Raw genomic sequence first — 21,206 nt, forward strand, 5'->3', positions numbered from 1 at the left:
AGTGGATGTTCTATCCCACATTGCCCTCTAGTGAGGACATGGCAGAGCAAATTGTGCCTTCCTGCAGCCACCAGGATATGAAATGTGGTATTTTAATAACTGAGGACAGGGCTTGGTTCTGCCAGGGTGGTTTTGAGATGCAATAGTGTGGGGAGGGGCAGTGTTCATCTGTCACCTGTGCCTGTGCCTGCGCTTTCTCCATGTTTGCCTTTTTCTGAGATAGTTCTCTCTGCAGGAATCTCCTGCTGCTGCTGGATCATGAGCCACAGGTCCCTGCTCTCTTCTGCTTTTGGAAAAGGGGAAAATACTTCCTGTTTACTTTTGGTCAAGGATGATCTTTTTCCATGTTCTTTGTCTTGCACTTTGCTTCATGAAACAAACACCAATTCTGTGGCTTTCCCTGTACACACATGGTCAGACAACTCTGTGGTTTGGAGATGATCACAGGACAAAGTTCCATCCCTCCTCAACCCAGCCCTGATGCATCCAAAGGTGTTTCCTAGAGGGTAGAACTGGCTGGCCCTTGTCATTCTGCCTGAGTAACTCCATTTGTCATTGCTCCAGCTGCTATGGGGCCCAGTGTGTCCTTATGTGCTTGAACATATTTACACAGAAATTCAGAATTAGTGTTCCCTTTTCAAATTTATTTGAACACTGTCTCATTCATCACAGGAGTAGCCATGGCAATCTATGCTACATGCTGTCTCCTTCAGCTCTGTGCCTGAAAACTTGGCAGTTATAGAGCAGTTTGTCCTGAGCCCTGTGATTTCCTGCATGCAGACAGGGAAGGGGCACAGCCTGAGTGTGTGTATGGCAGATCTGTGGGTGCTGGCAGTGCCCTGTGTCACTGCCACCCTCCATGGGCTGCAGGACCCCAGGAGCACCATCGTGTTTTGGGAGCAAGGATGAGCAGGATGTCACCAGGGGCTGAAGGACAAACACTGATGCCATCTAGTGACCAAAAATAATGTGACATGGATATTTTATAAAATCCTGTTGGAAACTCTATAGCCACAAGTGGGGCTGGCCTGGGGCTGGGAAGGAGGGGAGATGGGGTGAGGTGTGCTGGGGAAAGAAATCCCTTTGTTTCTGCTCTCCCAGCCTGTCTCTTCCCTCATTTCACTTCCCACAAAATGTGTCTGCAGGTAACCAGGATGTCCCCTGTGAGGCTTTATAGATCCCCAAAGGAGCAAGGCACAGCAGCTCTGCTGCTCCAGGAGCACAAATTCCCCAGTGCACTGCTGGATCATGGAGCCCAAACCCACAGCCCAGGACAAGGTGGCTGCAGAGGAGCTGGCTGGTCAGCTTGTGACATGGGACATCACAGGCAGAGACCCTGGGGACAAATGTGAGCTGGCAGCACGGGCTGTGACACAGTGCATTGCTGCAGCTCTGACAGAGATGGGCAGGGGCTGGCAGCTCCTGCTGCTGCCCTGACAGCAGTCACCCCTCCCTGCAGCCCTTACAACCTCTTTTCCTCCCTGCACCGTCGTTTGTCCCTCGTGCTGCTGTAGGTGAGAGCTGTGAAGGCTTTAACACACCAGGTTTGTGTGAACAGCTGGCTGCAGGCACCTCTGCTTCATCCCTGGTTATTAATCCAGCCAGTCCCAGTGCAAATGACCTGGAGGAATTAGTTTTCACCCTGCATTTTAAAAATGAAGTTGCTTTGACCATACCAGTTTATTCTGCTTGGCTAAGCCGTGCTTGGCAGGTGTGGTTTGCCTTGCCTGGGGATGGCAGTCTGGGAATTCTTTTGGAGCTCTGATAATTTCTCCAGCTCCTGAGAAATGCACAGAGAGGGAACTTGGGAATTAAAAAGTTTCCAGATAAGGAACTTGAGGGCTGAGATAGCTGTGCTGAAATGCATTATAAATGCACTGAGATGCCAGGCAACACCCCCAGAGAGATGAGGAGAGCGAGCAAAGCGCCCAGATGCAAATGAGCTCCTTCATGTGCCATCTCTGAAGTGCAGGGACACCAAGAGTGGTGCTGGCACGTCCCTGCTGAGGTGCCCCCCTCACAGGCACATGGGTCCATTAGCAATTCCTTGCCCCAGAGGGAACAAGAAGGCTCTTGCTCTGCTCCACACTGCTCAGTCTATCCCTGCTCCCTCCAGAAATCCATTCACTAGGGTCCTTGGGGGATTTTTTTGTTGTTTTTTTCCCCAAATGTTGTTGTTATCCCAATTGTGAAAGTACCTAATATGTTCTTATTGTCTAATTTACAAATGTTTTGTGTTATCATTGCTGCTTCTTTTTCTGGATTATGCTTGTGTCCCCCTGCCTTTCTGCCCTGGATAATTGAGAGCTGGCGCTGTGCCTGTAGCATTCCTGTTTCAGGGCCAAAATGGGAGTGAAAATAAACGCTTCTAAATACTGTATTGAAACAAATAAGTAATTTACTCATAATAGCTCCCCTCCTGCCATTCCACTGGCAATTTCATGCAGGTTTTGCTGAAAGAACAAGCAGTTGTGAGAGGCTGGAAGATCCACACAGCCTGAATATTGGGTCTGATGGGGAGAAGGGCTTCACAGATTTGGAAAAATGCTCCTGTGAAGGGACTTTATCCAGCAGTCTGTGGCAACACTCCTTTAAAATATTTGCTGTCCCTAATGTCTGAAAATTCTGTCTACCAGGATTTTAGCTGGAGGTGGCATAGGCAGAGCTGCCTGTGAGGAGAAGGCAGGTCTGCTTTACCTTGTGCTGTTGAATAAGACATCTTTTAGAGCAGCCAGCCGACCAAAACACAGCATATGTCCACACTGTCTTCTCAGCTCACGAGAAATCCTTCAGCATTATCACACCTCCATCTGTTCATTTTCCTGAAGAGATATGGAAAAGCAAAACGCATTTAGGGTGCTCTTTTGCCTGGAGCATTCAACACAGAGATTGTCCCTATCTATTTGGCATCACTGAGGTAATGCCATCTTACAGCACACAAGCAGAACAACTCGCAATGAATAACCAGAGCCTGGTACTAATCTTCTCTTTTCTCTCTCCTTGTAGGGATCCTGTTTACGATGCTGGTATTTGGACCAGCCTGTGGATTTATCTTGGGCTCCTTCTGTACCAAAATCTATGTGGATGCTGTCTTCATTGACACAAGTAAGGAGAACTGGGTTTGGTTTCAAATAATTAATTTTTTATCATCAGGACAAAAATGTTGATGCTCACAAGCAGGAAACTGTCATTCCATCTTCAGTGCCTCTTGCATGTATGATTGTCACTTTTAGAAGGGTTTTAACACTGGGATTCAAGAGGTTTCAGCTCTGTTCTGATAAACAGCAGATTTGTAATGGTTAAAATCTGTTCCCTTCTATGTTTTCTACTGTGAAATGAGTTTCATCCCAGCTCTTAAAGGACACCTTGAAATAGCAGCGCTAAACTAAATTGTCATGCCGGGGGAGCTGTGTCCAGAGCACAGGATGAAATCTGGGGAGCTGCCACCCCAGGCTGTGGGGGAGCCATCCAGGGTGTGGTGGAGGCACACCAGTAAGATCCATGCCCAACCTTGCTTGGATGGGCAGCATCAGTCCCATTATTGCTTTTTCTCCAAAGCATTAAATAATTATTGCTCACCTTGACTTCACTCGGGTTGAAGCAGATTGTTTGCCAATTGTCCTTTTGTTCATTTAGATTAAATTCTGCTTTTATTGGTGCCTGCACTGTGTGTTCTCAGCCATGAGAGGGCAACATGTACCAGGCTGTTCTCTGCTGCTCCTCAGCCCTCTGCCTGCACACAGCAAACCTGACTCCTTTCCCTCAGTTGTTCAGATGCTTTTTCCACAGTTCTCAGCTCCACCAGGTCCCACAGACCCTTATGCAGGGGTTTTGTCCCTTACAGGGTGTGTTGCAGCCCTGTGATGTTGCAGATGCATTGTCACAGAACACATTTGGATGGAGTTGAATCTTGCAGGACTCAGAACAGAATTGTGCAAATCTGCAAAAGCGTTACTGCCTTTTTTTGATGTCACATGCACATGACAGCTGAAGAAATGTAAATAATATCAAATGAGAAAGAAGTATCTTTTGGGATGGCTGAGACATTTGGCTGCAGTTTGGTCAAAACACCACATGGCCCCTTTTCATTCCTTGGCTTTACCAAAGCCTCGTTTGGCAGAGGAGCTGTTTGAAACCTGTTAGATATTTGACCATTTAGTATAATTTAGACTAAAATATGAATGTAGAGAAGAAAATATTTTATCTCCCAGTAGGTGAAGCTGTGGAACTCCTCACCATAAGGTGCTAAAAATCTCCAAATGGATTTTAAAGCAATTGGACAAGTTTATATATGAATAAATGAATATGACACCAAATTTAGCTTAGAAAGCCCCCTAGCCACAAGAATAATATATGCTGACTTTATTTTTGTAGGCTTTCTGGGCAGCTGCAGCTGGTTACCATCAAAGACAAGACGCTGACCTAGCTAAAAAGTTAATTTGGTGTCTTCTGGCCATTTTTAACATAAGACATTGCTCAGTATTTACAGCTCAAAAAACCCCAGATAAATACTGAGCCACAGAGAAGAACTGTAGAACATTATTGCTGAGAAGCCTGACAGGGCTGTGGCTCAGCCACTTTGCAGGGAGGGTGCAGTGCTCCCAGCTCCAGGCCCAGCTGGCTTTGGCCATGCTCAGTCACTGGCATGCAAAAGCTGGGGCACACATGGCCTCTGTTTATTTTTGTATGGGAAAGAGTTTCCACTTTGCAGCTGGCTCTGCCTTGCAGCTCCAGGCAGCACAAGGAGAACAAGCTCCAGTGGGGTTGAGCCCTGTCCTGCTGCCTGTTTTGGGCACATGTGGGATGCCAGGGCATCACTCCCCATCACCCAGCTGCTGTTGTAGGAAGGGAATATGAAGAAGACTGATTTACCTGACTCTTCATGCTGTTGTGTTCCCCAGAACCTGAAAAAAATGCAGGAGGAAATAACAGCAGAAGAATCCAGTCCCTCCACAACACTATTTTTCAAACTTTATCTGTATTTGAGAGCTACGTGTTATTTTCCCTAAGGAGAAAAGAGTTTCCTTCTGTTTCTGCTTGAGAGATAGTTTGATTGCCTCACTTGAGACAGATTTTTCAGAGTGGCAGTAACCAGACAGTCACCACGAACAGAGGAGCTTGTTATTCCAGCCGTGTGGACCAGGTCTCCCCCAGGAATCAGCTCCAGCACTGGGCATTCTTGTGGCTGTGGTAGCAAGGCAGCTGTTAGGAAAACTGTTTTTGTTCTCCTGCTGACTCCAGACCCTTTTTAGGCCTTATCTCTGCTGAGTGATCACCTACAGCATACTCCTTTACTTTATTTTTCTTTCTTTTCTGATTATTTCTGTACTTTCCTAAGCCCATTTGATGCTGTGGGTGGGTTTCTTTTCCAGTATTTAGGACTGGTTCACCCTCCACACAGCCACAGGTGTCTCTAAAGCCCAAATGCCAATCTCTCTTTTGCTGAAAGGGGCTGTGAATTCAATGAGCATTGAGCTCCTGGGAGAATAGGGTGGTAAGCAGCTCTGTGCCAGAAGTGTCAGGTGAGTGTGACACCCAAATCCTCAGTGCCAGCACAGGGGCACTGGTATACAGCAGCTTCCTAGAGCTGACAGAGCCAAAAACACTTGGGAGAAATTCTGATTACAGGGTGCTGCAGAAGCTGGGTGTACCATTTAGACAGAAGGATGGGAGCTGGTCCTAAGGATCTCTTGGCTATGGAGGACACTGTGCACTGGTGGCTCACACACTACACTGTGGGGTGCACTGTGGGCTCCCACCTCGTGTCTCGTGCCCCTCACCACCCAACAAACATCCAACAATCCCCCAACACCCACCTTGTGCAGGATCATTCCCACCATTGTCCCAAGTCTGACTGCTGTTTGCTCTCCCCACAGGTAAGCTGGACATAACCCCGGACGACCCTCGGTGGATCGGAGCGTGGTGGGGAGGCTTCCTGCTCTGCGGTGCCTTACTCTTCTTCTCGTCCCTGCCCATGTTCGGCTTCCCGCAGTCGCTGCCGCCGCGGCCGGAGCGCGCCGGGGAGAGCGAGCAGGCCATGCTCCCCGACAGGGACTACGAGCGCCCCAAACCCAGCAACGGCGTCCTGCGGCACCCCCTGGATGGGGACAGCGGCACCAGCTGCTTCCAGCAGCTGCGAGGTGAGGCACCGGCTGTGCTCAGGCTCTGTCCCGCCAGGAGTCACCCAAGGAATCAGTGACCTGGCATTTCAGCTATCTCTGGTTCCTTATCTCTGTCCGCGTCTGAAAGAGAGACTTTGTTGTCTTTGTGACTTGAAAGCATTGGGGTTTTTTTTAAGCATGATAGTCCTAAGGTGTTGCTAAATAAATGAAGGGGAGCACAGCTGCCAGAGCAATTTGGGAACTTCTCTCCAGTGTACTGTCCTGCTCCCCTCTCAGTACAGAGTGAGCCAGCAAGGGCGCTCAAATCTCTTAAATCCCAGCACCTCAGTTTCAGATTAGTGGAATCCCGGATACAAAGCAATGAGCGCTCGGCATCACCACAGCTCTTAGTCTGAAATGGGAACAGGGAGATGCCAGCCCAGAATAGCAGCAAAATGGCAGGACAGAGCATGATTTGTAGCAAATTAGAGAGAAAGCCTCACATGATGTCCTGCAGTGATGGAAATGGAGGTGTTTCTAATTAAAATCAGCTGAGGATCCAGCATTTTGTGGGAGAGTGTGGGCAGATACCCTTTCTCTAGGCTGTGCTGGAAAATCCTCCATCTGAGAGGGTGTTTCTATAGCACTGGTGGCTGCTTCCCACTCCCTGTTGCTGTGGTAGAGCAGGTTTCATTACTGCCTGATGCATTTAGATAAATGAGGACAAAATCACTTACTCTCTGTGCAGTCACCTTAATTGGGAGTTGAATGAAATGCAGGTGGGAAATAAAAAGAGACTTTGGGGAAAAAAAGTGTTGTCTAAATATATAAAAATGCCTTGAATAGTAGATGTGGTTGCTCATTAAGGGGAGGTCAAAGATGTGAAATTTTGACTTGATGAGAAATTCAGAGGAAAGGTAAATGGATAAATTTTTGAAACTCAGTCAGTAAAATTCATTTCTTTATCCTTGCATCCTTGTTGCAAGGATTTTCTCTTGAATGGCTTTCCCCATTTTATGTCCATATGGATAGTTCTGTGGCTTTTGTTGTGTACACATCTCAGCGTCTGCTTCTGGCCACAGAGCTTTTGGAGTGGACACTGGAAAAGTTTGCAGGTTTTCATAGAGAAAAATGAAAGAATGTGATGTATCCCTGCTGCATGGAGGGGCAGCAGTTCAGCCTGAGGATGGTGCTGAGCATCTTGCACACAGGGAGGCCATGGGGGGTTCACTGAGCATCTGTTGCTCATTGAAGTAGAGAAATTAAACTGCCACATCCATATGCTTCAAGTATTGATTACATCAGGAGGCACCACAGGCCTCCACGTTAGCCCTGTCACTGCAGGTAACCCCATTTCACATCAGTCACTATTCCAGGAGCCTCTTTGTAGATGGACTTTGAAATAAAATTTACGTCACATCTCATAAGACAAGGAATGACCTTTTTAGTTATTCCTTTGAGGCTGTCACAGATGACACGGTGTTGGTAGCTGACATCTCCTTTCAAGTCCCTTGCCACTGTTGTCACAGTCAGAATGTGGTCAAGAGTCGTGTTGCTGAAGTGAGGCAAACACCTCATCATTCCTGATGAGCAGATGATGGTTTAATATTTCTGTGGGTATACATTACTTTGGTAGCAGCTGAGATATCTGTGTGCATTCGTCTGTGGCAGGTCCTGGTCTCATTAATCCATTTGTTGATTCTCCTTTGGAGAAAGTTAAGACTGTTTAGGCTTTTTCCTAGGGCAAAAAAAGACTCCTAATTATATACAAAGTTTAAAAATATGTGTGTGCATGCATAGTCATGTCTTCTGTCCTGATATGACCTTGGATTTTGCATGAATGTGTGAGGCTGAACAGAATCCATGGAATCATGAAATGGCATGAGTTGGAAGGAACCTTAAAGATCATCTAGCTCCAACCCCCTGCCATGGGCAGGAACACCTTTCACCAGAGCAGCTTGTTCAGAGCTCCATCCATTCTGGCCTTGAACACTTCCAGGGATGGGACAACCACAGCTTTACTGGGCTACAGCAGAGGATTTGCCTGTACAGGGGTTGGGACTGGAGATGCTCCCTGGGGTTTGTATGGCCATAACTCTGACTCATTTTTAGCAAACGTCTCTGCAGCTTGTTCCTGCTCTAAGTCCACGTCTGCCTGGAGGTATGGGTTATCCATCTCTTGTGCAGGTGTGAGCAGAAAGAGCTGTTTCTCTGGGTTGATTATGCAAACACCCTCTGTATCAACAGCATATCCTTAGGGGATGAACTGCATCTCCTTTTTGGCTACTGAAGGAGCTTTATTATTTTTAATTACATTTTTTTCCAAGCCTTGCAGTGACTGCCACAAGAGAAAGGGCATGGCAGGGCAGTGTCAGCTGGGGACACGCTCTGAGCTGGGTCGTGGCTGTCAGCTAGGGACATGGCATGGCTGCCACGGGGGAGGATGCTCCAGACACCACAAGATCTGCTGAAAGTCAGTGTGATGGAGGGCTGGCTGAGATTCCTTGGCTTTCTCTAGCCTTAGCACGCAAAAAAAGCCAGGACTAATATAAAAGGAACATGCTCAAAGTATCGATCTTTTACATCTCTGTCAAAGTCTAAGGAGGGAGGGCCCAGCTTTTTGGGAAGCCCTGGCATCTCTTCCTGTGGGGTATTCTCATGCCAAGAAAGAAACAGTCTTAAGAGGAGCTCTAAACTTGAAATGGAAGTGGTGCCTTTGAACAGCACGAGGTGAAGAGGCAATCAAAGGCGGTGGAGGCAGCAGGGGCTCTGCACAGGGGCAGGGCAGCTCAGGCAGGAAAGCTTTGGGACAGTCCTGGGAGCTGCTTCCCGTGGCTAAACTGGCACATGAATGCTGCACCACTTTGCCTGATTAGTATTTCAGTTCAGCAAAGCAAATCCATTTGGGAGCGCAGAGAAGTGAAGGATTAACAGCAGTGGAAGTCTGAATAAATGCTGCCATTGCTCTTTGCTCCTGCCTGGCAGGGTTGTTCCAGCCCTGTGCTCTCCCTGTGGTCTGTGAGAGCACTTCAGGCATGGGCTGGGTAGTCCTTGCTCTTCTGGGGGGCACAGCTTTGCTTTCCTACCTCTGCTCTGCCTTGGGGACCTCTCTGCTCCTCGGGGCCAGGGAAGATGCTCAGCTCTGTCAGGGCACCTGTGCTCTCTGCTCGAGTCTGTCCAGCATCTGCCCTCTCACTCGCTGCCTCTCACACACCACCTGCTCTGGGACGTGCTTGGAAATAGTTCATTAAAACACTTCTTTTTTTTTTCCCACACGGAAATGTCACATCTATTGAATTGAGCGGCCAGTTCTGATGAAATTTGATTTCAGAATGCTTCCTCGGCATGATCTTTAACACCTCTCTGAAACATTCTGCCCTAAATGCATTCTGTTTTGCAATGATTTAAACCAGGAATTCGTTACGTTCTGCCGCTCTGTCTAGCAAGAGAGATTAAAACCCTAAAAGGATTGAAATTGATATGGAATCCTCCAGGTTTGGAAAGAGAAGCTCATTCACAAGGAATTAAAAGAAAACTCACTGTGGAATTAAATGAATTTCAGAACTGCAAATTCCCTAGATTTGGAAACATTTTGGTTTCTTTCCAGGTTAATTTTCAGGAGTGTAGGAGAGCTGGGATGTACAGCTGACAGCTGCCTCGTCTTCTGCTCAGTTCCGTCCTGTCCGTGTGCCAATCTGCTGAGTACCTGGGGAGGGAGCCACTCTGAATCTGGGATTTCTCTCCCAAAAAGTGCTCTCTGGGGGCAGACACACAGTGCTAGGCTAAAAGCTCCCAGCTGTGCAGGGAGGGCCTGGACCATGGGGAGCCTGTAATCCTCACTGGGAGTTCATAGGATTGGGCAGGATTAAAGGCTAACAAGAGTAGTTTTTAACTCCTGACTTCTCATGACTGATAGTTACAACCTTTTGGACAGGGCTCCAGCTATGCCTTCATTCACAGCCACAGTGGTGAGGCTTTGGCCCAGGTTTAGACTTTAATGCTTTTTTGGATTTGGGTCTTGTCCCTCTGCAAACACCTTAAAGGCTTGCTGAGACATCCAAGTCTTAGGTGAAAAGGTGGTGGTCATAAAAGCATCAGGTCCCATCAAGTCTTTTCAGTTACCTTTGGATTGTGTTTCATGAGGGTGCAGATATTGTAGTCAGGTTTTTCTTGGCTGTTTCAAGCCAGCATCTTCTTGTCAGCACCATTAAAAAATTCAGAAAGGCCTTCAGCCTGCACACCTCAGGGCCAAAGCTGAGCAGCAGCTGAAGGCAGGCAGAGCCTGTCTCCAAAAAATGCTTTTCCATTATTTCTGTGTCACAAGTGAGGGAGGTTTGTGTCCTCCTCACAAATAGAGTAAAGGTGGTTCCTGCAGGGAAGGTGATGGACTAGAAGGACCTGCTTTTCATGCTCAAGTATGTTACTGCTGTTTCAAGCTTCATCTTTTCAGGAAGACTTTTTTTATTTATGTGTCATCTTTTTCCCTCATATCCTCTATGATAACTTTGCCAAGGCCCCATGGAACTTCAGCATACTAAACTCACCTGAGTTCTCATCTCCACCTCATCTTTCAGCACCTCTTGCCTTACTCCATATTCTCTTTTACAGGGGCTACCTCTTTACAGAATGTGTTTTATTCTTGCTGCCTGTGCTCTTTTCTTCATCCCTTTTTCCTCAAGCCAGGTGGAGATTTTGCCTTTTGTTTTCTCTTCAGACCTGAGGCTTGCTGCAGACACAGGTGGTAGAAAGTATTTTGGGTCAATACTACATTTTGCCTTTCCCTCACCACACTGTCCTAGGTGGACTGGGCTGTAAACCTCCCTCTAATTTATTACTTAGCTTTCTGTGTTCTTCATCTTTACTGCAAATTGAAAACATGTCTCTGTAGGGTGCTCCAACCAGAAACAGGGGCCTTGGTGATTGTAATGTTCCAAACAATTCATTTCAAGCACCAACGTGATGATTATAGTTTGTCGTTTCTGGAGAGTAGTTAAACCTCCTGTAATGAGGTTGCCAATTATCCCTGGTACTCCCCGATGTGCAGTGACAAATCAGAGCTACTTGGTGTACATAAGTGTGTGCATTTGTCAAGCCCCTGGCCTGTCACCCACAGAGGGAGGCAGGGAGGGTGTTCTGATGCCTTGGCACGGGTGTTGCTGGAGTGTGGAAAGGTGGGAACTCAGGGGGTTGGTGTGGGGTATGGGAGAGCTCCAGGACATCCACCAGCTCCTTCCCAGCCTGTGGATGATCCTGTGACTTGCACATGGATGGTCTGAAGAGGTGGGATTAAAGTACTTCAGCAGTGAAAAGAGGTGTTGTGTTCTCAGTGCATTTCCAGGGCAGTGGGATTTGTTTTCCTGCCGTTTCTGGAGCGCATCGGGTGCATCAGGATGAGGATGGTAAATGAGCTCGTCCTTCTGGGATGGGAGGCTGAATCTCTGCTGTGTCTGCTGCAGCTTGTGCACTCTCCAAGTAGATTTTTGAGACTCTTTGGACTCCAAAAGACTTTTCCCACTTTGCAAATGGACTTCAGTTGAGATTTACAGATGCAAAGGGCTGCTCCAAAGTGTTCAGGCAACCTTAGGGGCCATAAGGTGCAGGGCAACATTTCCCATGACTTCTGCTGAGTTGACTACAGTGGAGAAATGCCATCCATAGCTGTTGTGTTCCCCAGGGCTCACTGTCCCCCATCAGGCATTTCTATTCCCACTCCATACCCAGCACCATATGCCAGGCAGCTGAAAGCATGTTGCTCCAGTCCATTGAGAGATTTTTAAACTTCACTGCTGACTTTTTGCCTTTTTCCCAGAGGTATTTCACCCCAAGAACTGAGACAGATGAGGCAGCAGCCGATGTCAAATGATTGATCTTAACAAATGGCAGTAGCAAGATGAAAGGACATTCAATTCTACAGGGAACCTCCTGTCATTTCCCTTAGAAGATGAAAGAGAATGAGCTGGCCCTGGCTGAGGAGATGGTGGAGGCTGCCAGACACTGCTTGAGTTGTCTGTGCTCTCTGCACTGGGTTTTGTGTCAAGCCTGGAGTCCTGTTGCAGTAGATAGTGACCAAACATGCAGCAGAGGACAGGATCTGTCCCAGAAAACTCACAGGAAGGAGAAACAATGAACATGGAATCACAGAAAGATTGGGGTTGGAAGGGACCTTAAAGATCACCTTTTTCCAGACACCTCACCATGGACAGGGACCCCTTCCACTAGACCAGGTTGCTCAAAGCCTTGTCCAGCCAGGCCTTGCACACTTCCAGAGGCATCCCAGCTTCTCTGGGCAACCTGTTCCAGTGTCTCACACCCTCACAATGAAGAATTTCTTCCTTACATCCAGTGTAATCCCTCCCTCTTTCAGCTTAAAGCCATTACTCATTGTCCTGTCACTGCACACCCTTGTCAAAAGCTCTCCTGCTCTCCTGTAGCCCCTTTAGGTGATGGAGTGCTGTGACTTGGAGCCCTGCACTGCCAGACAAGGCACTTATGAGGGGTTCCTCTCTTGTGTGAGATGCTGCAATAACTCTGCAAATTTTTTTGTTGTCCACCCCAAGCACAGAAGATGGATTTTGACCTTGGTAGTGTGTGATGGTTGGGTGCTGACTTCAGAAATAAATGTCCATGATCTTTAACTCCCTCCTGCAAAAGGCAAGCTGTCATCACTGTTGTTGGGTGGATAAAGTTAGAGCTAGACCTTAGTGTCTTTGGATTTAAATTGGCACAAAGCTACATCTCAAGGTGTCCATTAATCTTGAATAAACTGAACTCCCAAGGCACAACAGTCATTAATACCTTAAATATGGCTTTTCAAGCTCAGTACTGCCAAGTCCACCTTTGCATTTTCTATATTTTTCCTGGCAAGAAGGGGAAATTCTGTAGGTGGCCACCAAAGAACTGAAGGAGGCAGCAGGTGGTTTCTGAAATTTATCCATGTCTGAATTCCCCCATCCCCGTTCCTCCCACACAGTATTTTTTTCCTCTTTTTTCTTTTTTTTTTTTTCCCCCTGTTCTGCTAAAAATTGCTATGCCTCTTGCACCTTAATTATGTTCAGTAAATCTTCAGGAAGCAGGAATTTCATACAGCTTGGAAAAACGTTTCTGATCTAAAAGGATCAGAAACTGTGGAGTGACCTCTTTCATAAAGGTTAGATCAAACCTAATTATTACCCCTTTTTCTACTGTCCCCAAAAATGAACCAAGGACACCCAAGCAAAACCTTGACAAAGAACTCTGCATTCCCTGCTAAGGCCAGTGCAAAAAAAAATCCCTGAGGGAGAGCATAAGCCAGCACCAGAGAAAATAATCTGCCAGCCCTGGTACTCCACAGGGAATGTGGAGGATGTATTTTCAAAATGCAAATAGGGGTCCATTGAGGCTTCACTACACTACATCAAGGTAATTTTCAAACTTAATGATTTTCACATTTAATTCAGGGAGAAATTAGTCATCAGTTATTGAGACAAAGCAAGGCTCTCCTCTGTACTGGGATGCTCTCCTCTTCAAGCTGTGTTATCTCGACAATAATTAAAACGTTCGCTGGAGTAGAAAACATGAGATCTGATTCATTAGCCAGATTTCCCTTTGTAGGGTAACTTGTTTGCTTATGAGAAATTGAGAGGAGAGAGGACTCTGGACACTGATAATTTGGGAGGGATCATGAAACCAGAGCCACGTGTGTGTCCCACACAGTGAACACCCCAACACATCCTCTTCCACCCTCTTTGGGATGGGAGGGTCTGCATGGAAGGTGTTGGTTGGCTGGAGAAGTTTTAAGTTGTGGGAACACACAGACTTACAAGCCTGTCCCAGGCAGCAGGACCCTTGTGCCATGGGTATCCATGGGCCAGGCTAAACCAGAGAGTTTCAGCTTGCTGAAAACACCCACAGGTGCTGCAAGAAGGTGACCACCAGTTTGGAATAGGAAAATGAAGCAAATCTGGATGGCAGGAGAAGGAAAAGCCAGATGTGAGCTGGGTTCATTTGTGCCTGAAAGCTTGCAAGTATTTATGTGAATACAGCACTGATGGTACCCATTGGCTGGCTCAGCAGGTACAGAAAGGAGAAGGGGAAGAAAGAGCGTACCAGGTTTTGATTGACTTCCCTATGGGGGGAAGCAAAAAGCAATATTGGAAGTTTTTCTCATTCATCCAATTTTCAAAATCATCTATAAGAGTAAACAATCACAGGTGATTTCTTTTTGCACCCTCTTGGTTCTGAAATCTTTAGATGGCACTGTTTGGGTGTTTTCACTTTGTTCTGGTGTTCCCACATGTCAAGCAGCTTGTCTGTGCAGAACAGGAGATCGCTCCTGATGTGAAGTGAGTTAACCCTTCAGAAGAGGAGAAAGCACCTCAAGTAAAGCCTACCCAAAACCACCTCTCCCTTTCTCCTCTGTTCCAGTGATCCCCAAGGTGACCAAGCACCTGCTGTCCAACCCCGTGTTCACCTGCATCATCCTGGCAGCCTGCATGGAGATCGCGGTGGTGGCCGGCTTCGCCGCCTTCCTGGGCAAGTACCTGGAGCAGCAGTTCAACCTCACCACCTCATCTGCCAACCAGCTCCTGGGTGAGTCACCACGGGCACACCATCCTCCAGCATCCACAGGGGTTTAAAGGCCTTCAACATGGCTGTAAATGCTGCCAGTCTCGCTGGTTAAGCTGCCCCAAAAGTGACTTTTCTGACATGTGGAAATGGGTCTGTGGGTGAGAGTTGGGCTTCAGCTGTGCCATGGCTGCAGGGCCCAGAGCAGACCTCCAGCACCCTTTCTCCTCGACTGTGCTCTCCACTAATATAATATAATATAATAATAATAATAATAATAATTCTCCTGTGACCAAGCCTGTTGTGTGGGAAGCAGTGTGGGACAGCCAGGAGAGGAGTCTCTGGATGCAGCAGAAATTGGCTGTCGGATTGCCTGAGACTCTCCAAGTGATAGTGTGACCCCAGGAACTGCTTGTCTCATGGTTCTGGTGCCCCACAGCCCATCTCAGTTTGGGTTAGGAAGCCCAATTTCTCCTGTTAGTCACTGCTTTCCCCTTGGCCTGGAAATGACAAGATTGCAATGAGCAGTTCAGGTACTGAGCTATTGCAGCTTGGTGTCTTTCAAATGTCACTTCTCTCTGACCATTCCATGCTGCTGTGATTTCACGTTCTACATTTCTCAGTGTTCATTTGTTCCCTGTCAGGACACTGATGGCAGAATATTCATTTATTTTCTGCTGCTGCTCATCCCAGGCAGGCCCAGCCATTTGTTTATGACAGCCCTTCTCTCAGCAGCACCCAATTAAGATATCTGCAAGTTGATCTTGGATGATCTGCGACCCCAGCTCGCCAGATGGGCAGCTGGCAGTGATCTGTCAAAAACTGGGACATCAGGAAATGGGTGGATCTTCATATCATAACAAGGAGTTTGCAAGCTGCTCTTCTGACAGTTGTTTATTTCCCTATTCAACTTATTGATATCTGCTGCTTTTGGCCTGGTTCTCCAAAAGAAACAATCCCCTGCAGTCAGCCTTGCCTCCCCCAGCAACCCAGGAATTTGCTAGTGAATTTTAATACAGTTTGAAAGAAGGCCAGAGGTCTCAAAGTTGTTAGGCTATTCCATCTTTACTGAAAATTAAAGGCTTGGCAAAGAAAAGTAACTTCACTGTTGACCCAGTGGGAGAAGAAAAAAGGTGTTTGGTGGGGCAGTCAGTGTGTGAGTACAGCTGGGTGACCATCAAAGAGGGGATCACCCATGAGCCAGAGCACACCCTGCTCCTCACCTGACAGTAGGAAAAAAGACCTGGATACCTCCATGTTTCTCACAGCAACTTGTTTAAACAAAATTGTGATCAGATTTCTCACGTGGCATTTAAGGGAGTCTGGAAATGCCAGAACTGGGATTCTCTCCTCAGCACAGTTCAGGCAGGTGAGATCTGGAGTGTAACTGGCAGCAAAATGATTGCAGTGATCCCAAACAAGCACAGTGTGGGAATTTCTGTCTGTGCTGGAAAGGGAGTCACTGCTGGCAGTGATTTTGCATTTCACAAAAATTCTTTTAAAAAAGCAAATTCTTTTAGGGAAATTTAGTATTTTCAGGTGCTGCTCCTGCCTAGTCTCTGAAGATCAGACTTCTGTGAGTTGCGCCAGCAGGGCTCATCCTAAGCCTTCAGACACCTCAGAAAATTCTTGACTTTATTTACTGCTGCTTAGGTCAGGCTGGGCCAAGCTCAGCAAGTCTGGCATCCCGTCCAGCATGGATGAGCACTGGCAGAAGATCCTGGTTCCTCCATGCAAGGCAGCATGCCTGTTTGCATCTGTTCCTTTTTTTGGGCAGCCCCAGCTTGGTGCTGCTCCAGCAGCTGGTCACTGCAAGGTTTCTCATGCCAGTGCACAGACCTGGCTGCTGTCAGCCCTGTCACAGTGTGTAGCTCACTGGCCTTGCTCGTGCCTCTTGCTAACTGTTCTTTCCTCTTGCAGGGATGACAGCAATCCCATGTGCATGTCTGGGCATATTCCTGGGTGGCCTCTTGGTGAAGAAGCTCAGCCTGTCTGCTCTGGGAGCCATCAGGATGGCCATGCTGGTGAACCTGGTGTCCACAGCTTGCTACGTGTCCTTCCTGTTCCTGGGGTGTGACACTGGACCTGTGGCAGGGGTTACTGTTCCCTATGGAAACAAGTGAGTCCACGGAGAGTTTCAGGGAGCTTTACCAACAAAAATCCATTTTAATGTCCTCAACAGCAGTGCTGACCTTCAGACAAGCAAGCATAAGGAAGGCAGCGTTGTGTGGGCTCTTGGTCTGGGATGTTTCCATGCCCCTCACCACTGAGAGAGTTCAGTACCTGCAGGTGACAACAGAGTTTCACTGAAATATGAAATTCAGTCAAACTGAATCAAAAGGTGCCAGACCTGTAGCATTGGGTCTGGTTTGTCCTGGCATGCACTGCTTTGTACGTTGATTTAAGTGCCTGAGGGGAATTTGTAGAACCAGGTTTTAGATGCCTGGAAATACAGATATGGTGAAGAGAGAATTTTTGTTTGTGGCTGCAGGCCCATTTTAATATGAGAAATGAGGCCCATGTAACCCTGTTATGTCCTGCACTTGCAGGACTTGGAGAGACTTATTTGGTATTTTCTTACTGAGTGCTCCTGTACGCAGTGGCAACTCTTTAGATGACAACTTCAGCCTGTCAGCTGCTGCAGAAAAACACAGAGCAATCTCTTTGTGTTTCCTTGAGGCTTCTTGTTGAGGTTACATGGCAGTCCAAGCCTTGCATTATATTCTCTTTTGCAGGGAGATAGTGGCCATGGCATTTCAGTCTCCAAGGAGAGGCTGTAGCCTGGATTTCTTAGAGCTGGAACCCAGCTAGCCTTACAAAAAAGCCTCCACTGCTTTTTGGTAATGTGTTTGCCTTAACTATCCCCCTCAAAGTCATCCTTGTGAGGCAATAATTGGAAAAGCTGGCTGATATCACACTGTCCATTAATTTCTTTCTCTCTTTGTCTTACAGCTCAACTCCAACCTCATCTCTGGACCCATATTCCCCCTGCAATAACAACTGTGAATGCCAAACTGATTCCTTCACTCCAGTGTGTGGGGCAGACGGGGTCACATACTTATCTGCCTGCTTTGCTGGCTGCAGCAGCACGGTGAGTGAGCTTTCCTGGGGTCCTGTCACCTGTGGGAACAGCTCTGGGAGCTCCAGGAGTGAGGTTCCTGCGTGGCTGGTGGAGTAGCTTACCCACAGCCAGCACCCCCAAAAGCTGACCTCACACCTCCAGTGGGCCTGAGCCCCTGCTGCTTTTCACTCTGTTCCATAAATCCCACTCTGTCCAGCAGCAGCTGCCAGGGTCACCCACACAGCAGGATGGGACCTCACAACTCCTGCCCTGGTCTTCCTCCTCAACATGGAAGTGAGGAATGTGCTAGGAGATCTGCACAGGTGTGCAGTGGCAGAACACATCCTCTGCAGGAGATTCCTCGCCCAGAAGGGACCAGCTGAGGAATCAGCTTCTCTTTCTTTCCTGCTGCTCCTCATCTCCCCTCTTCTCCACCTGCCCATGTGTGCCCTGCCCAACCCTTTTAGTCTTTTTCCTCTTGCTCTTTCCCTGAATCTGGTTCTTAGACAGTTGTGAGCAGATCCTGGTTTTATTCACCCTTGTTTAAGCTTTTCCTTAACTCCTCTTGCTTCTCTCTCTCTCCTTGCTTTGCTCTGAGGCAGCAGCAAGAGCAGTTGTCAGGGGAGCAGAGATTCCATCCAAAGATACTCTGCATTTTTCAGTTCTCTCTAAGAGAATTTTTTCCCTTAGAAAACTCTTAAAGACCAAACTATCTCTGTATAAAGATGTGGGGAATTTTTAACAGTATCTTAAAAGCCAGCTTTTTCATTTTTTGCTGCTGAAATGTTAAAGTCTTCTGGGTTATGCTGAAAATGAGTGCCTGCTGCTGCTGTGGGTGGGGACTGGTGGCATTCCTGCATCCCTGCTCGCTGCCTGGGGCTGTGCCAGCCGTGGTGATCACTGCTGTGTGGAGCCTGTGGGAGGTCAGCCTGGTCACAGGGACTGTTTGTGCCTACAGGAACATCAGTGCTCACCACATGCAATTATCCCTCCATGGCTTCATCCTTCCTCTTTGAGGGGATACCAAACCTCCCTTCCTGCCCCAGAGACAAAGTGTGAGTGCTGCTGAGCAGACACTTACTGCTGGCAGTGCAGCCTCCCCACCCAGGTCCCCTGTGAGCTTGTCCTGCTTAAACATCTCCTCCATTCCCTCTCCAGCCTCAGAGATGCTGGCATCCATTTGAAACACCACAGTTTTGAGTTTTCAGCAGCCCTACAAGGATCTACATCAATGTGTGATACGTGAAGGTGTGCCCTCCTGCCCTCCTCTTGCTCCTCCTCCCAGTAATTGAACAGCTGAGATGGCAGCAGGATGATTTTCACAAGAAACCAGCTTGTTTCAGGCACACAGAATTGTGTCTCACCCCTTCACCAAGCCTTCAGCAAGTGTGCAGCTGGTGTGGTCTGTGGCTGGAGCGTGGGAGCAATCTCCTTGCAGTGCAGGGCAGGGCAAAGCTCTGGCTCCTCTGGAAGGAGCATGGTAATGAAAATTCAGCTCTGCCCCTTCAGTCTGCAGCTGCCTGACCTTGTGCTCTGCAAGAGCAAACCTCTCAGCAAAAACATTCCCTCTCCCTCATGCTCTCTCTTGCTCATTCCTTCTTATTTTACCTTTTCGTTGTCATCCTTGGGGTTCTTCTCATCTCTTTGTTTTGTGGGGGTTTTTTGCAGTAACATTTTGAACACATTTGGTGAAGCAATAGCATCCGCTGGAAAGGGCATTATCAAGAATTATCGACCAGTTTGGCCATGCAATAGCCTTGAGGCAAAGCCAAATTGCCAAACCAAGTTTTAAACCCATAATCCAGGTAATGACCTGTCTGGAGGGTCTTGTGAATGTTACGTGCTTGTGATGAGCCAAGAGTTGCTTTTTACTGGGACATAAAATTCTCGGAATGCTTTATTTAACTTTACTACATTTTACATTTCTGACTGCTTCTCTTCACTTTTCCTCTGTGAACAATTTCTAAAAGCAATGTGTAGCTCAGTTATTTTTTTTCTTTTTCATTCTTTCTCTCTTACTGAGCTGATTCCAGAGGTGCACTTGTCCAAAAAGCCATAGGAGTATCAGTGCTGGTAGGCAGAGCTCTGGCACCCCCAAGAACTTTTCTTTCAAGCCATTCCTGGAAGTGACCCTTGCACACCACATGTTTTTTTGTTTGATGCCATTGACTCTCTCAGCATTTTGGCTGGAGACACATGAATTCCAGGCTGGAGTTACTGTGCTGGCACCTCACAGCTTTGCATTGAAGTACCACTCAGAGCCAGGGTTTTAAAAATGAGTAATTAAAACCGTGGGTAATTTGCATGGATAATCACACCAAAGTCAGGTTGCTGTTAAAGGTGTAAACTCTGCATCTGTGTAACCTCACAGGCACACATAAATCTGGGTCTGCAGCTTGCTGGGCAGCAGAAGGTTCTGATAACAAGTGCTTGAATGCAGTGGGGTTGCAGACAAGGGGATCTATAGAAGTTTGGCACAGGTAGCAAAAAATTGCCTCTCCACAGGACAAAGTCATAACTCCATCTTTGATGTTTCCTTGTTTGATATCTGTGAGTTGCATACTGTGTCAGTAATAAAAGATCAAAGATCTCCCAGGTAAGGATGAGGTGCAGTGCTAACCAAGCTGAGGTAGCTGGTGCAAACCACTCACACTACTTTGGACCAGCACCTTGAAGCAAAGTCGTGGAAAAAGCAGATTGAGGGACAAATTTTCAGGCAGGGAAGGTAGAATCTGCCTTGTGCTTTGTAAAAAAATTACGCCAGTGTGAGGACAGTCTGCCCCACCACTGCCTGAAACAGGTACTTTCTGTCCCTTGGTGAGAGCCCATGGGAAATAAACCCCCAATTCTGTGTGTTTGCTGTGATGGGAACTCTGTCCAAGATTTATTCAGTGCAGGTATATACTTTTCCAGACTTACATGGGTTTTGATGCACAGGGCTGGTGGCTAGCAGTGCACTGCAGTAAGAGCCAGGAGCTACAAATTCCTGTTGTCTGTGCAAATACCACCTCAGTGGTGCTAATTGTCAGCATTCTGGAGCCTTCAGGTGTCAGCTTCTAATTCGCAGCACAGGAATTTGCTATGTTAATTATTGCTTGCCAGCAGAAAGGCACCTGCATGTCTGCTCCAGCTCTCCTGGAGTTCTGCACCACAGTCTCTCTTGCCCTTTGTGCACTTAGTTGGAAAAAAATGATTTGACTCCTGTGCAGAAGAAAGAGATTGGTGTCAGAAAGGTTGGAGTAGTATCCCTGCTGAACCTTATCTTTGGAGGCAGTGAACCAGAAAGTGCGCTTTTGTATGGTCCTAAGGGGACCCTTTTTGCAGAAAATCAAAGGAATTTCTGCTTGCACATGGTAGAGGGGAAGGGGAGGAGATTGAGCTGCTTTTCAATATGTTATATTTTATGACGTTACTCCTCATATAAACATGTGACCTGCAAACCCAGCGGGCTTGCGAAGACAAGCCATGAATCATTAATGACTGTTTCTTTCTGTATTCGT

General features: G+C 47.3%; 1 protein-coding gene across 1 annotated transcript in view; it reads left to right on the top strand.

The window, feature by feature from the left end:
* Nucleotides 1-21,206, top strand: part of SLCO3A1 (solute carrier organic anion transporter family member 3A1) — a 135,409-nt gene that overhangs the window by 96,818 nt on the left and 17,385 nt on the right. Inside the window, exons 3-7 of the mRNA XM_033070607.1 lie at nt 3,007-3,105; nt 5,877-6,140; nt 14,505-14,669; nt 16,566-16,764; nt 17,598-17,736. Coding sequence (XP_032926498.1) covers nt 3,007-3,105; nt 5,877-6,140; nt 14,505-14,669; nt 16,566-16,764; nt 17,598-17,736 — 866 coding nt within the window. The remainder of the gene's footprint in view (nt 1-3,006; nt 3,106-5,876; nt 6,141-14,504; nt 14,670-16,565; nt 16,765-17,597; nt 17,737-21,206) is intronic.

This window comes from Catharus ustulatus, chromosome 12 (assembly GCF_009819885.2).
Source record: "Catharus ustulatus isolate bCatUst1 chromosome 12, bCatUst1.pri.v2, whole genome shotgun sequence".
NCBI classification, from domain to species: Eukaryota; Metazoa; Chordata; class Aves; order Passeriformes; family Turdidae; genus Catharus; species Catharus ustulatus.